Here is a 19,278-nt window from a genome sequence, read left to right as displayed (position 1 = left end):
GCCTGGGAAGTCATGGTGCTCCTCACCTGGCAGAAGAAGTGAGAGGGATGATTAATCACAGTAGAATGATTAGAATAAAATGAGGGAAACTCACATAGGAAATGAGCTCCACTGGGGTCTTTGGGAACATACAACCCAATCACTAAAGGGAGAGGCAGTGGGTATGCCGGCAGTCAGAACTGAAAGGACATCTTCAGCCACAGGAGCTGTAGCAGGTAAAGTCCCAAGTAGTGCTCACCCTTACCTGAACATCGGATTTACCTGGGAAAGCTTAAGAATACTGTTGGCTGGGCTGCACCTCAGAGATTCTGATCCAGTTCTGGTCTAATGTGGAGCCTGGGTGTTAGAAATTTTAAAGATTTCAGGGAGTTATAATATTCAGCCAAGATCAAGAACCATTGCACTTAGTTCCTCTGAATGCTGTGCTTTAAAGAACATTTTCAGAAAGTGTCCATAAGAGGATAAAATCTCATCAAACTTGGATGAGATGATAGAAAAGCAATAGACTGGTATGTAAATTTTGGGTTATTTCCAATTCCTCAACAGTGTCTGAGCAAACAGAAAGTAAATGCTGTCCCAGCATTTTTCAAAGTGTGTTTCTGGGCCCTTTCTGCATCAGAAAGATGTGCAGTAGTTGCTAAAAGTACAGATTCTTGATCCACAAATGACTACAAATAGTCAAAGCAATCTTGAAAAAGAAAACCAAAGCTGGAGTCAGCACAATTCTGGACTTCAAGCTATATTACAAAACTATAGTCATCAAGACAGTATGGTACTAGTACAAAAACAGACATATAGATCAATGGAACAGAATAGAAAACCCAGAAATAGACCCACAACTATATGGTCAACTAATCTTTGACAAAGTAGAAAAGAATATCTAATGGGAAAATAACAGTCTCTTCAACAAATGGTGTTGGGAAAACTGGACAGCAACATGTAAAAAGAATGAAACTGGACCACCTTATTAATCATACACATAAATAAATGTAGAATGTCTGAAAAACCTAAATGTGAGACGGGAAGCCATCAGAATCCCAGAGAACACAGGCAATGACCTCTCTGACATTGGCTGTAGCAACTTCTTAGTAGATACATCTCCCAAGGCAAGGGAAACAAAAATAAAAATAAACTATTATGACGTCATCAAGATAAAAAGCTTCTGCACAGTAAAGGAACCAATCAACAAAACTAAAAGACAATCTTCAAAATGGAAGAAGATATTTGCAAATGACATATCTGATAAAGGGTTAGTAGGCATCATATATAAAGAACTTACACAACTCAACACCAAAAAAAAAAAAACCCATATAATCCGGTTAAAAATGGGCAAATGACATGAATAGATATTTTTTAAAAGAAGACATCCATATGGCCAACAGACACATTAAAAGATGTTCAACATCACTCATCATCAGGGAAATACAAATCAAAACTACAATGAGGTATCACCTCACATCTGTCAAAATGGCTAAAATTAACAATACAGGAAACAACAGATGTTGACAAGGATGTAGAGAAAGGGGAACCCTCTTACACTATCAGTGGGAATGCAGACTGGTGCAGCCACTCTGGAAAACCCTTTGGAGGTTCCACAAAAAGTTAAAAATAGAACTATCCTGTGACGCAGCAATTGTACTACTAGGTATTTATCCAAAGGATACAAAAATACTGATACAAAGGGGCACATGTGGGACACCTGGATGGCTCAGTAGTTGAGCATCTGCCTTCAGCTCAGGGCATGATTCCGGAGTTCCAGGATCGAGTCCCATATCTGGCTCTCTGCAGAGAGCCTGCTTCTCCCTCTGTCTCTACCTCTCTCTCTGTCTCTTATGAATCAATCAGTCAATTTTAAAACAACAACAACAACAACAACAACAAAACAAAACAAAGGGGCACATTTGTTTATAGCAGCATTATCAATAATAACCAAATTATGGGAAGAGCCCAAATGTCCATCTACTGATGAATGGATACAGAAGATGTGGTATGATATACAATGAATATTACTCAGCAACAAAAAGAGTGAAATCTTGTGGTTTGCAATGAATTGGATGGAGTTGGAGTGTATTATGCTAAGGAAAATAAGTCAGAGAAAGACAGATACTATGTGATTTCAAGCATATGTGCAATTTAAGAAACAAAACACATGAACAAAGGGGGAAAAAGGGAGGCTAACCAGAAAACAAACAATATAGAGAACACACCGAGGGTTACTGGAGGGAAGGTGGTCGGTGGTGGGGGTTGTTAAATGGGTGATAAATATTAAGGAGGGCATTTGTGATGAGCACCAGGTGTTGTATGTAAGTGATAAATCACTAAATTCTACACTTGAAACTAGTATTACACTGTATGATAACTAGAATTTAAAGAAAACCTTTGGAGGGATGCCTGGGTGGTTCAATGGTTGAGCATCTGCTTTCTGCTCAGGTCATGATCCCGGGGTCCTGGGATCGAGTCCTGCATCAGGCTCCCTATGGGGAGCCTGCTTCTGCCTCTGCCTATGTCTCTGTCTCTCTGTGCTTCACATAAATAAATAAAATCTTTATAAATAAATAAATACTTGGAAAAGAAAAAATAAAATAAATTTGACACAGAAAAAAATTAAAATGCCAATTACCAGACCTTATTCAGCTATTCACAAGCAGAGTGAAGGGTAAGGAAATTGGCAATTTATCAGACTTGCCCGGCAAAGTTTTTGCATGCAGCATTTGGAGAACCTACCCTCCCCTTCAAATCATCAGAGTAGAGTCAGAGTTCCTTATAGTCCATGAGAATGCCAGATTTGAGTTCTTCTCTGACTTCTCTGTGCTCTTTATTTCAGAGCATGAAGGCAGGAAATGGAGGTAGTTCAAAAAAAGAACAGAAAAAAAAAAAAAAAACACCAAAATATTTTTTAAACCAAAGCCAAATAAAAGCAAAGGTAAATGGTTAAGAACAGTTCTGACCTTCCTCTCTGGTTCATATGCTATAGACCAGGATTGGATTGTGGAATCACCAAACATACTCAGTGCATGTCCCTCTCCTGGGCCCTAAGTAATCTTGAAAAACAACCTCTTGATCGATGGAGATGGGAGATAATGATCCTGCTTGTGGCTCGCACATGCTTCAAATGCCCATTTCAGGAATGGACCATGAAATCAACAGAGGATGGACTTCCTGTGTCTGCTCTAAACGCTAGCCACCATGAGGCAGCACCTCGGCTCTATTCACCATATTTCTCGAAGATCCAGCACAATCTGTGGCCCACTGTGCACTTAATGTGTATTTGTCATATGACTAAATGAATAAATGGAGATTATCATCCCCAAATTAATTTCCCAATTAATTTTCCCTGTGATCCCACATACATTATTTAGATGAATTTCTCCCACTCCCAGTATTTTACAGAGCAAAAAATAATATAGGTTCTTAGTGATTTTTATTTAAACATGCGTATTACGCACACACACATTTCATTCTTATACAAATAAAATCTCTTATTCTAAAACCATCTTTTCTTACTTACCTAAAAATGCATTTTATTGTTTGAAGTTCAAGTGCTCAGATTCAGACTTAACTTTTATGGAGGACTGCTTTGTATCAGGTACTGCCCAATGTTATATCTATCATCTCCTGCGTTTTTCACAAGTTGAGAGGTGGCCAGGTCCACTACTTCACAGATGAGTCGAGTCACGCTAGTCCCTCATCCTCATACACATCAGTGTATAATCAACACATTATACACTACTGATTTGAACCCAAGTCCTTCTTTTGATTCTGCCCCCAAGCTCCTCCCACTTGTCCCCAGCTGCCTCAGTATGATAAACCAAACTCAGAAGCATCTAAAACTTCTCCAAGGCACATTTTCCAAAACTTGTCCTCCTTCAATTAGGTTTTTAAATGAGCTTGCTGATGTGGCAGTTGCTTTGCATGATAAAAGAATATCCTTTGCAAGGACAAAAAGCAAAAGCATGAGGCAGGAGGAGGCCTGTCAAAGCTTGGTGACTTTTGAGTTCCTCACTCTGCCAGCCTCCATCCCACCCTCACTGTCCTTTGGATTTGGTGAAAATCCAGAGGACACTCGGGACTTGGAATAAGTCCCGAGTGTGGCTTCTTATTCAGCCTCAGGGACTATTTTGAAAAGAAGAACAGACAACACCCTCCTCCTGCTGCGCATCTGCTTCCTGGAGAGTTCAGTGGGGCTGGAGGAGTGGACACGACCCCTACAAGACTGATGGAGAAGAACAAAGACTTGTGTGGGTAGAAGAAGAGCCAGGTAGCAGAGGAACTGGCTTGTTGGAGAGAATGCTTACTGAGAGGGGGAGAGGTACCGGGCCCTCTCCTTGGCACCTCCGGCTCCTCTGCAGCCCTGCCCCACCAGAGGTAAAGCGGGGAGGTCTCCACAGAGAGCCTGAGGCAGGTTGTAAAACAAGCCAGAGGCTTAAGGACTGTCAGCTTTGCTCTGCTTGTCTCAAGTCCCCCTGGCCCAGCCCAGCTGCTATTCTTCCTTTCTTTGGAGAGGAAAGCTGTCAGGTGACACTGCAAGTTATTTGTTCTCATTAGCTGGGCCTGCGGGTGTGTGATTATTTGCAACCCAAGTGCTCAGAGCATAATTCTATGATGAGGGCAGGGGCCCATTCCAGGGGTCATCTTGTGAACCTATTAGAGGTTGCAGGCACAATATCCAAACAGCTGTTCTATTGATGCTTCAGGGAAACTTAGCCAGTAAAAGTAGTAATGAAACCCAGGAAACTGTCTTTATAGACAGGACCCAGGAAAGCATTTGTACAAACTGGACTGCTCTTCTGCAGAGGATCTGTGAGTCCTTCTGGGTAATATAACCCCACGTCAGTAGGTAAAGAAATAATGCATTCATGTATCTTTGTTCAATTATTAGGTAGAACAGTTGTCCAAAATACATGCCAGAAGGAACTGTGTCAGAGATGGAGCCTATAAGCCCATAAGGCAACATACTCGGATTGCAAAGATAGAACGTATTTCCTCCTGCGGGCCGTTACAGTTAGGATATTCATTTATGTCTCCTGTTAAATCATGTAGAGAGCTATTTTATGTGACCACTGTTCCACAGCCCGGTTTAAGTGAGGGACCAGTTTGGAGGAAGAAAAGAAAATATTGATATTAGGCAGTTTTATGAGAATGTAAATCAAATCCAAAGTTTGAGATCTGAAAGAATTAAATTATTTATGGTGTGAATTAATTTTGGTACGTTGTTCCTGATTCAAGCTGCATGAATAGTTGAACTCTTCTGTTGTATGTTTTTTGTTTTTAATTTGCCAAGAGTAAAATAGATGACCTATCCTTTGACTTTAAATCTTCAGTAACTTATGAATTGGAATGAACGTTTAAAAACTGAAAGATTTTTAAGATGACACTATTGGTCAATTTGTATGATTGAATAACATTTATCACTGTTATGGCCATGTATAAATCAAGTGATAAAGGAAAAAGAAAAGGCACCAGTTAAGGGAAATATGGTTTATTTTGGTCTACAAGTGTCCTTAGGTAGTTTTCTTTAACTTGGGCTGGACTTAAAAAAATAAGTAATGCTTTTTCTTCAAAACTATAGTTACTTTCAATGAAAGGTCCCTCTCATTTGCTTAATGTCAACAATGTAGATTTGGAAAGGATTCTGATAGAAAAAAGAAAAAAAAAACCTTTTGTGCCTACAGTTCAACTAATCAGTTATAGGTAATTTGATTTTAATCATGTATCGCTTGTGCTATGAATGCCTCCTATCCACAGTTGATGGCAGCCTGTGTTTTAATTTTCTGTGAGACTTACTGGTAGCCAACTGTCATTAAGGATGTGCTACTTTGTCAATATTGAGTCAAAAAACAATTAAGCTCCATGAAAACATTCTTACCCTAATCTGTTCCACTATACTAAACAGGGAAACAAGCACACATAGTTTAGTATCACCAAAAGTAAATTGGTTATCAAGAGAAAAAGATGAAAGCATGTCCCTCAGCCTTTGGTTGAATATGAGAATTACCAAGATGATTACATGCTAATCACACTGTGTTATAATTGTGTTCTTGCCTACTTCCTACAAGTTATATTCTCTCTGAAACCAAGGAGCATATCCCAGTCATCTAGCTTTATAAATACAGATTTATATTTTAAAAAATGAAGGAAGAAATGAACAAACCGAAGTACCTGATATCTAGGACTTTAAAATATTCTGACTTGGTCTTTAATGCTCTAAGTTTCAATGATCACTTAAATGTACACAGTTCATGTACTGGCTGAAAAATACTACATAATTCATCTGCCCACCTTAATTTTATCAAGAGTAGCCATATGGGTACATAGCTTCATGGTTATAGTGAAATTAAGTAAGTGGCTTCCTGCACAGTGTTTTTGGTATCTGCAGCTGAAAAAGAAATCTTAGCACAAATATATAGAGAAGTGATGAAATGGTTATCTGGAGAAAATGTCAGATCTTTGCAAATACCAGGGACAAGTTACTGGTTTTATATGTGGCTCTTAGCTGGAATGGTGCCACACACCCACTGCTAAACTATTCACTGAATGGAGTTGCCAAGTTTGGTTTAGATTAATCAAGATTCATCTCATTAGTCTGAGAGGGGCCTAGCTTCTCCTACTGCCTGAAGCTGTCTGATACCTGAAGAAAATTAGAATTATGTTCATCTATTAGTAGGAATTCTATTTGGTTGTGTATTGAAGGAAACTCAAAATAACAGTAGATTTTTTTCCCTCTCTCACATAGAAGTTCAGAGATAGTGCAACTCCCTACATCATCAGAACCGAGCTCATCCCATTTTTCTGCCCAAAAATACTTAATGTGTTAATTTCATTGTTAAGGGGGCTGCTGAGGTTCCAGCCATCACTTTCATATCCCAGACAGGAAAAGGAGGAGAAAGAGCGAGATTCTTCTTTAGAGACTCCCTATGAGACCAAGAAAAAAGTCTACTTATAACTCATTGGCCACGAATTTGTCACAAAGTGACACTTATCTACAAGGAAGGCTGGGAACTGTATTTGAATGTACCCAACAACAACAACAACAACAAAATCAGAGTTTATTACTTAGGAGAAAGGAGAAATAGATGTTAGAGTAAACACTACCAGAATCTGGTAGTGCTGCAGGTAGCAGTGACAAGAGGATGGAGTAAATGCAACCATGGAGGACGTAAACAGAGCTCACAGAAAACAATGGGCTGCTCTGGTTCTCCACCATCCAAACCTATCTCTATCCCAAGTCATTTTAAGTAGTGAGAGAGTCATACAGCTAAAGAAGGGGAAGGAGAGGCAAAGGACACTGTAAATCAGCAAAGTGTAGAAACTGTGTGTACAGATAATTAGGATCGTGTTTTACACTGTATCATTTTTTAGCCATCTTGGAGTACTTTACATATGAAAGGATATTATTTTTCCAAATATGGAAATGTAGAAGTCAAGATATGAATGATCTTTCCAACCTAACCATCTTAATTAGCAACAAGGTCACCTTTGGAAAAAAGCAAAATATTACCTAGAAGGATAGGCTTATTATGAAAAGAATCAGGTCCTCTAAACAGAAAGAAAAGAGGCAAATGAGGAGCTAATTAAGTAGAATAAGCTGAGGGAAACGTATTGGTAAATTACAGTCCATGCATATAAAGTCTCGTTATTCTAAACGACACCTCTTTTCTTTATTTTTTAAAGGTAGCCAACCAAGTTGTTCAAGCTCTGCTCACTCAGAAGGTAGGTCACTTTCTGGCTTATTATCTTCAAGGTACTCATGTGAATAGGTTGGAACTCATATTGTCAAACCAGGAAATTGTGATTGATAGATGCAATACTTTTCTGTTTATTCACTTAAGTTAAAATTGTGTGTGTTTTAGACGGGCATACAAAGTAACTTCAGTGACCGACAGAATCCTAAAACTCAGGATGGTTTGAACACTTGAATACTTTTCATCTTGGTAAAGCAGCAGAAGGTGAAAGATTTCCATGGACCCATTTATTTAATAAATGCAGATATTATTTAAGTTGGTGGATTCCTTCAATTCCTGTAAAATGAATAGCCTTTGATGGACAGCATTTAACAGAAGCCTAAAATTCTTGGAGGTTAAGAAGTTATTTAATTTCTCTGGGTCTTGGTCCCTCTTCTGTAAAGTTCCCACCTCCCAGGACTGCAGTGGTCATCCTAAGACAGGAAGCACACGGAGCAATTCCTATAGAAATTGGTTTGTGGCAAATAAAAAGCAAATGGCAATATCACATACTTGAAAGTTGCTGACAGTCGAGTTTACCACCAAACAAACAAAGAAACAACTATGTGAGGTGTGGATGTGTTAATTATCTAGATCTTGGTAATCATTCCGCCCCGTAAGATATGTCAAATCATCACATTTTACCCTTTAAATATATAGTTATTTTATTATTCTTCAGTGAAGTCGAGGAATAAAAACAAATAATTTTTAAGCATGAGCTTTGTATGCCTTCTCCTTTGCCATGCCTCTATTCTCTCTTCAGACCATAGAAGATTATGTTTTGGGGCCAGAGTGGGCCAATGCAAGTTATTGTCCAAATTTGGCTATTTTGGCACATTTTATTGAAATTTTCTTATCTCTTTCTATAATGTTTCTCAGAGGCTGAATTCTAATTCTTTCAGATTTTGTTTGTTCTGAATTACCTCTCTGTGAGGTGGAGACCTTTTCTATAAAAGAAAGTCTTAGATCGTGTGGCATATTCTGGAGTACATGGCTAATGATAGCAAAATAATTTTGACATTTTGATTTTTTATTTAAAAATAATTTTATTAGGGATTGACCACTTCTCATTGGAGATAAATATTATTGTTAATTTATACTATAGAGGCATTGTGATATTATTTTTGCTAGACTTTCTCCTCAACTGCTTTTGTTAAATCATGCTTTCTGTTTCAAATGATTTTAACTGGTTCAGGTTTTACATTAATATTGCATAAATAGAGAGATCTGACTATACCTATTCATTTGAATTAGATTCCATTGTGAGTAACAGAGATCCAAACTACTAGTGACTTAAATAAGCTAAAATACTATTTCTTCCTCATAACAAAATCTATAGGTAGGCAGTATAGGGTTGCTATGGTTACTCTGCTCCATAAAGTCCATGTGGTTTTGAGTGTCTCTGGTTTCTATCTTGTTATTCTATGGGATGTGGCCTCCATTCCCAAGGTCACCTCATGGTTAAAATGACTGCTCTAGCGCCAGTCATTGCATCCACATTCCAGCCATCAGGAATGAGGAAAAGCTGAAGAAAACAAAGAAGATAAAGGGCACACACAAGGTGCCTTTTAAGAGAGACTTCCAAGAGCTTTCTTACCTCCCCATTTACATCTCCTTGAGCAGACCTTAACCGCACAGCCACACCTAGAGAAGGTGACAGTGAAGTCTTTATTCTGGGTAGGTGCCCAGCTGAGAACGGATTTTCTTTCATAGTATTGTAGGAGAAGGGGAGAAACATATTGAAGGGCATCTCATAATTTCTGTCACAGCGTATTTGAAATGTTTTTTTTTTTCTTTTTCAAAGGCTTTAATTTCTCATTTGCTTTCCTCCTGTTAGAAACTGTGCTCATTTAATTATAAACTTAAGGAATGAAGGAAGCACTGTTGTAGCTCGGTGTGTAACTGTCGAAAACTTCTCATGCCTGTCTTTTTTTAATGGTGCCTCAGGAAAGAGACAAGGAAGCTGTATGGTACAATATAAAGGAAAATGAGACCCTTCAGGTCAGCCACAAAAAATAGCTACACAAATCCAAGTAATAACTAGTAAACAGATAAATCTACCTTGGTACAGTTAAGCAGTAAGACACAGAAAAGACATGCTACTGTGTGAGATAGCATACCTCAGGGACACTCTGAGGCAGGAAGAGATGCCAGGATTTTCAAAGATTCCAAAAGAATCATGTTCTGCAGAAACGTGTACCTCCCAGTTTTTATAGAGACTGTAAAATTGACACAAAGAGACTCAAATTTCTTTTTAATTAAGAGCACAATACAGGAAATAAAATGTACTCCAAATGCAGATGAGAAAACTAATTCTAAAGAGGGATGTAGCTGGCACAGAGTGAAAGCAGAAATCTTGAGTGATTTATCCAAGTCACAAAAAGATTTTTTTTGAGGTGAAATTACAGTCATAACCATGCAGTTTTAGAATATATCGTTTGTTATGACACAAAGCAAACCTGCCATGAGCAACCAAAAAAGCATTTTCCTGGCATATCATCAACTGGCCCAGATAAGCATCTTGAAATAACACAGTGTACTTCTTTTTCTCAATACTGATAAAAAAAATATTTATTTCCCTGAACTTATCAGTTTCTGTTAAATGTACATATACTGTCCTAGTCAAGTAATTCAATCTGTCTCAGAAACCTGTGGATTCCCTTAAGACAGCAGATTGTCCCTCCTTTAGATCAGTAAAGCTAAAGTGACAACATTAAACCCAGCTCACTTCCATTTATGATTCCAAATCATAGGTGCGAGGCTACAAGTGTAAGCAAAATCAATAATTCAGGGCAAGCTCATATTTTTGTCTGAAATATTTTTTTTGTCTGAAATATATTTTATCTTCATTAGATCAATTACACTCACTGAAAACGTAACTGTCCTGAGTTCTTTACTGTTATTTTTTGTTTGTTTTTTTGTGTTTTGCCACTATCATCAAACTTGGAAGAAAATATTTTTTCTTGAGTCATTTTTCAACATATCAACTTGAGATTTGCCTGCATGATCTTTAAGATAACTGAATATTTATATGGTGTTTTTTCTTTACCAACATGGAATAAGGCTCCACATGAGAGAATCCAGCAATGCAGCCACCAGATAGAAGCAGGGCAGTTTTGGAGCTTGTATCTGAAAGAACTCCAAACTTCTACATATTTCCCTAATAGAGGGGCAGTTGGGCCACCTGTGTCCATTCAGCTGGCAATGGTGTATATAGGATCCAGTTCCCTGAAGAGGGTCTGTTTATACTTGCTGTGCACTTAAAAGGAGTCAGACCTCATGTCCAGCACTTTAAATCCTCTAAGCCATTTTGTTCTCACTGCAACCCTATAAGATAGAACTAAGAACATAGTGTTCCCATAGTTCTGATTGCAAGAAGGGGCAAAGCCCATATGTTCAAACTAGGGTTGTGACACTCCAAATCTTCCCTTTGCAACATTCAACATCAACAGTCCCATTGGATCACTTACTGTTTTTCCCCTACTGTAGTTCAGCAGGCAGAGATGGGGCTGCAGAAATCAGCAGATGGATTGAAATCCAATCATTAGATATGACTGCAGGAAATAGAACAAAAGGGCAAAGGAGCCAATGGATTTCTTAAAACTTCTGGAAACATTGCCAGTCCTGGTCAGCAAAAGAGATATTCAGGATCTGACATGTGTGCAGTCAAAACTGACTTTCTAAATCTGGAGTCAAGCTTTCTCAGAATCCATCTTATTTTAGACTCCAGAATTTTACAATTGCCAGAGACCTTAGAGAGCATTTAATCCCGAGATTGTCAATTTGCCTTGGTTATGGCCTTAATTTACTCTGATTACATGAACTGTTTAGCTATCACCCAGATGAGAAACGTTTTAATCTGAATGCATTTGGGATGAAGGTTTGCGGTTTTCACTTTGCCACAGGACTAACCACATCCTGTTCGTTGGGGCTGGTCTGATTCAGGCACATGTTTATGTTACCTGCCTTGCCTCTTAGATATTTGACATTGAGGCCTTTGGTTAGTCTGAGAGTTGCCTTTTCTTTTTACACAAGTCTGCATCTTTGGCAAAGAAAGGGATATATCAGTGAAAGCCACTGAAGGAATGTTACAAGGAGAAACTGGTGGGTATGCTGGCCATTTAGCTTCAGGGAAGGAATGAAGTGGCCGTTTAAAAGCCATCTCATGAAGCAGCTGAGACACACATTCTCTTAAAGTCCTATTTTGTCCAGTAGCCCAGTTTACAGATAAAGGAACTGAGGCAAAACCAGAATATGTTACATTCTCAGGTCATGTGGGTAATGAGGACTGGAGTCCAGACCCCCTAACTCCCAATCTGGTGTATTCCCATGATACACATTGCATCTGAAATAATTTTACCAGTATGATATCATTTTTACGTGATAAAATCAGATTTAAATAGTTTTCATCAATATTCCAGTGATGTCACTATATGTCTTACTTCTATGCGATCAACACTTTATTAAACTGACTTCAGCAGGTAAAGTTTTAGTTCTAAATGCATTAAAGCAGCTGTACTTGTAGGTACTACATAGCAGTAGATCCAGAATCTTCTTTAGCCCTGAGTGCAGGTGAAACTTGCCAGGATTATTTGCATGGCTACTCCAGGGAAGCTGTCATTCGAGATCAAGATATACAGGGTCTTTTAGAACAGTTTATCACATTGCTCAGTATATTTGCCCTCACATTCAGCTTTAATTATTATTTTTTTAAAGATTTTATTTATTTATTTATTTATTTATTCAGGAGAGACACACAGAGAGAGAGAGAGAGAGAGAGGCAGAGACACAGGCAGAGGGAGAAGCTGGCTCCATGCAGGGAGCCTGACGCGGGACTCAATCCCGGGACTCCAGGATCACGCCCCAGGCCGAAGGCAGCGCTAAACCGCCGAGCCACCAGTGCTTCCCTCACATTCAGCTTTAATCCCATATTCTGTTTCCAGTTGATAATGACATGCAGATTGCAAGGAAAACAGTTCTGGCTATTTTTTTGAACCCAAAGACCTCTGCACTTTCTTATATGTAGTCAAACTGTTGGCATTATTTCCCTCCTAATGAAATTACACATCAGGTCTCTTTTATTGCAGAAGACACAACCCTATGTTTTCAGTGGGATCTTCCTCTTGGGGCCTGGGACATATTAGGAAAAAAGAAGAATGTGAGAAAGAACAGATGGCCCAGCCTCCTCGGTGAGGCAATCATGGCATCTAAGCAGAGAGCTCATTTGTTTCTGACACCTTACTTGGGAAAGATAGTCTAGGTCTCACCTCCATCACGGTCAGGGTCACAATAACCATGCTTGTAGTGAGACCCCATGTGTCATATGCTACTGTATGTCAGCAGGTTCCTTTTGTAAGTACAGAGGATCCAGACAGCTGACTGTCACCCTCTGCCTAGGTCTCCCTGCAGTGGTCAGAGAAATTGCTGTGTTTTTTTTTTTTTCTCTCTCTCTCTCTCTTTCCATCTGCCCAGTCTGGTTGTGCTTTTGTATGTGCCCATGGGCACGCATGCATGGTTTTGAATACACTTTATTGAGATTATAACTGTCTGGCATCACTTACCAACCACAGCTTGAGTAAAGAGAACAAGAATATCACAACAACACAGGCAATAATTATTTTATGTCTACAGATTCTCGGACCAGATCAATTCTGTTCGTTAATGATTTTAAGACCAGAGTCACACCCCTAAAGCCTTCCATTTCCTCCTCTGCCATGTGCTAATCTAGATGAGCCAAGAGTGATGAACAGTTCTCAAGGTCAATAAATTGTGTTCCTGCTAAATGAACTTTTACCATCTTAAGTAACAGTAATGGGCTTTGAAATTTGGGCACCTGTACAAAAAATCTCTATAAAGTATATTGATTTTTTTTCTTTTATTCTTCTCTCTCTCTCTCTCTCTCTCTCTCTTACCCATCTGAAGAACTCTTTCATGTTATCTCAGTTTTGCTGCAAAAGATCCTCGATCCTGTTCCTTCCAGGTCTCTTTTCTCTTTGTAAATCCACACTTACATGCTTCTGCTTCCATTTCTTCACCTGCAAATGAGAATGATTATGTTTTCCCACCCAATAGGTACTATTAATATTTATTTACTTCACATTCAAGTTTTATTAATTACTTAATTAGCAGTACTAAAAACAATTAGTGTTTGGGGGCAGAGAGAATTATATGCATGCTAAGAACAAAAAGTAGAGTAAATGAGACACAGACAGAGGTTGAATTCTAAATAAAGGGAACAAGTTTAGCCTTTTAATGTGAGCAGTGCCTGGACCCCCAGAGGGACCTTTGCCAAATGTCATATGTGCTCATGCTCATACACACATTCCTGCCTCTGCTTTTGGAGGCTGCTGCCCTCCTAGATCTTGGACTCAGGTGCTTCATTCTGAACATGACATTTCTCTGCTCTGCGTTTGTAGCAATCATTTGGAAACATCCTATGCATAAGCTCTACCCCTTTGACTAAAAAAGTGAAGAGAGTATAAGCTATACAGTGAGCCACACCATGGCCTATTTCCTTGCCCTCTGTAAGTAGAATAAATGAATATATAATCTGGATATAATGAGGCTCTGGTAAAGCCTCAGAAGCTGGATCTGTCTAGCTTCACACTTAGGTAGACACAAGGTTATGGACAGGCCCACTCACCTCTGTGACTTTGTTTAGTGCCTGGGGATCAGAGCTATTGCCTGGTACTCTGTCTTGCTTGCAGAGTCTCAAGTAATCCCTGGATCTGCCCCACATCAAAATATATAGATCCATAAACTAGGAGTTCTGAGAAACTTAGAGCCTCAATCACCCAGAGAGCAGAATTTGTCATCATCATTCTGTTTAACAAAATAATCACCCACTTTATTAAGTTCACACTACATGTGATACTTTGCCAGGTGATGGAATAAAAGAGTGAAGAATGATCTGCTTCTGCTGTTGTTTATTGTGGTGTCTTCTTGTGCTTGCCTTTGAGGAACATGCCATCTAATTGACAAGCTTGAAATTGAATTGACTAGGCATGAAAGATAAAATCAGTATAAGGTAGTCTATGCTATATGTCCTATAAAAGGTGTCAAGGGCTTACTGGAGTTTGGAAAAATGAATGGTCTTTGGGGGACTTCAGATAAAGTACCAGAGAGGAGACAGACAGATTTTGAAATGGACATCAATTAAAATGCCAAAGTTGGACTGGACAGAAGACGGGAGTGAGAAGGGAACATGATGGCAAGGGAGGGAAGAGGATGGCAGGGATGCACAGAGCTTTGGTGAACAACAAGCAGACCATTCTTCTTTATATGGCAAGAGCCTTTTCAAAAAAATTTGGAAGTAAGGAAAGACCAACTTTGACATGCAGAAAAGGGTCAGCTTTTGAAGAACTTTGAATTAGAACATTATTCTCCTTGGTCTTTCTTGAACCCCATCAAAGAGAGTTTTTGTAGACATTTAAGTACTACAAGCATCTTTATCACAGGTTAGTTTGGAAGGCAGTTCACTGGCAGATTCCAGAGAATCCTAAAGCTCCTATGTTATAGCTTCCCTTCTGAAAGCTGAAGGGAAAGGTCTCTGTGGTCCTCGAGCTATTCAAAACAGGTGCTGCCGAAGGATGCCCAGGGATGGCTACTCAACTTCTTCCCTAGCACCAGGCTGAACCACACCAAATACATGGAAATTCACCAGTTCAGAATGTGGACAGGTTTCAAGTGGCCTTTTAAAGCCTTCACTTCAGAGTTGCTTCTCTCCCTCTAAATGCATCACTGGCTCTATTAGCCCCAGCATTGAAAATTTCAACTTGTTTCTACAAATGACAGCGAAAGGCTCTATCAAAAGTGATAGTTTCTTTAGTTCATCAAATCTCTATTCACTGCAAAAACATTATTGTCCTTGTGGTTTGTGCTTTATGATTGCTTTTATGAAGACAGTGAAAAGGCAAAATATATAGGTGGAAACTCAAATTGACTTTATATCGCTAACATTTACCATCTTCAAAAATAGCATACTAGATTAATGCACTTCTGATTTCAAGGTACTTTTTTTTTTTTTAAATTGGTCCTCTCTGCACATAATAATTCCATCAGACAATGGGCTATGGAAGAAAACATTGTGTGTGATTTATTCCCTGGGGCTTTGAAGGATAAAAATACTATTTTTATACCAATGTGTCTGGAATATCAGATAAAATATGGTTATAATATGCAAAGCTGTCTTTCAGTAATAGATTTTTTTCTTTCTCTGTATTTGTTGTAGGATCTAAGGGAGGAGTGTGTAAAGTTGAAAACAAGAGTGTTTGATTTGGAACAACAGAATCGAACATTAAGCATCCTGTTCCAACAGCGAATCAGACCAACTTCTGATCTGCTCCTCCAGGTAGGTGCTTACATGGAAAACAATCGTTGCTACTGAAATGCTATTGACAAGAAGTTACTTAAGTTCAAAATTTTCCAGTATCTCCATAAGCAAAGCATCATGCATCAGAACCCTGATTCTTTCCCTTCTCAAGGGATGTCATTAAAATTGAACATCTCTTAAATTTCTGACTTTTTAAAGCTACGTTTAGATAAAGAAATACATCAACAAATAATAAACAGGTAAAAGGGGCCATCAGAAAGTGTCCTCTAGTAAACTAAGTGAAGCCGTGGAATGGAACCTGGAAATAATTGATTACTTTGGGGGATCGTATTAGTAATCTTGCATTCCATGATAAGACAGGAAGAGTTTTATGTAATACCAAAACACATTTCTTTACTTCCTTCTCTCTGTAATCAAAAATTCTGCTGGGGCTTGTTTTTCTTTCATAGCTCTCTCCATGTAGAGTGCCTCCTCACACACAGTTCTTCCCATATTCTGCTTCAGTATTTTTCAGGTTCTTGTTGTCTAAACGCTCTCACTGAAATTCGTCTTTGCTTTCCTTCATAGCATGCAAAGTCATGGAAGGTCAAACAATTTGAATCATTTTAAAGCTGTCCCTGACAAAGCACCAGAGAACACACCTGACTTCAGGGAGACCTAGGAATTGGCAAAGGGGCCTGGAAGGCTGATCTTTGCTGTTTCCTGGGTTTTCTAAATCCTATTAATGTGTATATTTGCTCAAACAAGCTCCCATGAGCCTTACTTAGAGCCCTTCTGAGGCTAAGCTAGCAAAGGGTAAGATTTCACAGGGATAATGTACAAAAAATAATCCCCAGCTGCCTGAGCAATTGGCTGAAAGTGAAAAGACAGCGAATTGTCTAGACTGTACTGCCCAGCCCTGTAATCACTAGCCACGTGATACCATTGAAATTGAAAATTAAATGAAAATTAAGTTTCTGTGTCAAACTAGCCACATTTGAAGTATTGAAAAGCCTCATATGGACAGCAGCTATCATATTACATGGTGTATGTAGAGAACATTTCCATCACCATAGGAAGTTCTGCTGGACAATACTTTTCCAGATGGCTGGGACAGTGTTTCCAACTTACCTTCTGAACTTTGGCATAAACATCTTTCCTTGAATCCTCAGGGAAATAATGAGAAATTGCTGTTCATTTCACTGAAAGAAAGATGTTCGATAAACCCAAACATCGAAGTATAATTTCCCCCCAAATTAAAATAAAACAAGTCTCCGAATTGTACAAGAGATCACATCTCCTAAATTAATTTCCTCTCTCCTTTTTCTGTTAAAGCATAATTCATAATTTGTGACTCAAAACTTATGCAGAAAAAAATTAGTCTATCTCAATTCTCTTTCCTGGCCCCAACCATACCAAATGTTTGTCAGAGAGAATCTTGCATCTGTATAATGTTGTATTTCTTTTGCTCTCTCATATCAAGATCCAATATTATAATTACTTTTAACAGCTGTTTCATGTTCATGAATTTTTCCATTTTGCTTGGTTTAACTTCAGGCTTTTCTGGAACAATATTTAAGGATCTATAGTCCCCGTTTATGAATCATGATGGCTTATTTCCATAATAAACACATGTGCCATAGATATTTAAACTTTTTCATTGGCTGTCACAAATTTCTGAAATCTATATCCAAATGGCAGGGAATGGTGTGTATGCTAACAATGGAACTCAGTGTTTATTCACTGGGTATTTTCAGCCAACATACTTTATATTGCTCCCCAAATAGTCTTTTTTTCCAGGAGCCATCCTAATTTAAATAACACTTCTAAAAGATGGGCCATAAATAGTTCTGTAAAGAATGGTAGAAAGTGGGATGCCTGCTCTCTAACATCCATAGCTCACAATCACAGATAGATGGAGTTGCTGGCTTTTCAGGGGGTCTGTTAATTATGTGACTCATGATTTTTTATTTCCTGGTGGCACAAATACATACTGTGGAGCACTGGCTAAAGTAAAAGCAGCCTGTGCTTGCTTTGCACCTTTGGAAGCTCTATAATTATTTGTTGAATGGAATAATGAATACATGATACAAATTTATTCTGCAAGTTGGTAGTTATTTTGTACAAACCTAGAGGAAGTTTATGACCTCCTTCTTCTGAGCTTTTCCTTATGTGGATGTCTTATATCTTATGTGGATGCTTTAGAGCTACTCAGTCACGCTGGTCCAGCCCAGCCTCGTTGAGAGTGGTGGCTTTTGGGTACAGCAACTCCACCAGTGCATCTGGTCCCAAGTATTACTGGCCTTACAGCATCTGCCCATAGATTGGAGATTCAGTACAGTGGATTTCTAAGTAGTTTTCTGCAGTCTTAGAAACCTGCATTAGGCATCATCTGCTGAATACAGCCTAATGATTATCTACAATCTTAAGTGCCCACTTGGAGAGAAATAGAGTAAGAAGATTGTTGCACCCACTGTGATTTTAGGAGATAGATTGTAAAAAGTAGAAAAGGAAATAATTTATTAGGACCAGGAACCAGTCTTTGTCCCTTAAAAACAGTAAAGTTTCACGGATATTTTTTAGCTTTTTTTTTTTCGTTATTATTATTGTAAGGGAGAAACAAAAAGGGATAATTCTATGGATTAGTTGACAAATTCTGGGAAACCATAAAGGGAAACAGATCCATGCTGAGGAAAAAAAAATCTAACCTAAAATTTAAAATCTTAAGAATGGTAATAATGTTCTGTGGTAATTCCAGTTTCCAGAATTGGTATCTTGGAGACTAGAGGTGGTAACAAATCATAATAACGAGGCCCTCTCTGTATCAAAATCGATAATTTGAGCTAAATTCTGAAGAATTGAGAAGCCAGTACGGCAAATAAAATTCCAAAGTAATATTTTAATGGAACTTGAATCTGTAATTAACCTTATTTGAATCTACTGGCCAGATTAACCAATGCTCACCATTTCTTCTTAGAAATCATACTAAACCACACTCAATTCATCAAACATTGGCAGCCAGTACAGTTCTCCATTAACTATGCTTACTTCTCTTACCATTTGAGTTGAATGCTCACCATAAATGAGCCATTTTTGTAACTCAGTATGTTTATGCAAGTAGTACTTACGGTGATTAATTTTTAAACTGCTATGTAAACCTATAAAATGTGTACCAAAAGAATTGTTTATATAAAATAAAGTTGAGTGCTTTAAAAGCATCTATAAAGGCAAGTCACTAAAGAAATG

The 19,278-nt window shown here is 38.4% G+C and overlaps 1 protein-coding gene across 9 annotated transcripts in view; it reads left to right on the top strand.

The window, feature by feature from the left end:
• Nucleotides 1–19,278, top strand: part of NCKAP5 (NCK associated protein 5) — a 947,236-nt gene that overhangs the window by 747,300 nt on the left and 180,658 nt on the right. For all 9 annotated transcript variants that reach the window (XM_041739534.1, XM_041739539.1, XM_041739533.1 and 6 more), the window contains 2 exons: nt 7,672–7,710; nt 15,952–16,071. In XM_041739534.1, coding sequence (XP_041595468.1) covers nt 7,672–7,710; nt 15,952–16,071 — 159 coding nt within the window. The remainder of the gene's footprint in view (nt 1–7,671; nt 7,711–15,951; nt 16,072–19,278) is intronic.

Source organism: Vulpes lagopus, chromosome 24 (assembly GCF_018345385.1).
Source record: "Vulpes lagopus strain Blue_001 chromosome 24, ASM1834538v1, whole genome shotgun sequence".
Classification (NCBI taxonomy): Eukaryota; Metazoa; Chordata; class Mammalia; order Carnivora; family Canidae; genus Vulpes; species Vulpes lagopus.
The sequence above is the reverse complement of the archived record's forward strand: the minus strand, read 5'-3'. Positions and strand labels throughout refer to the sequence as shown.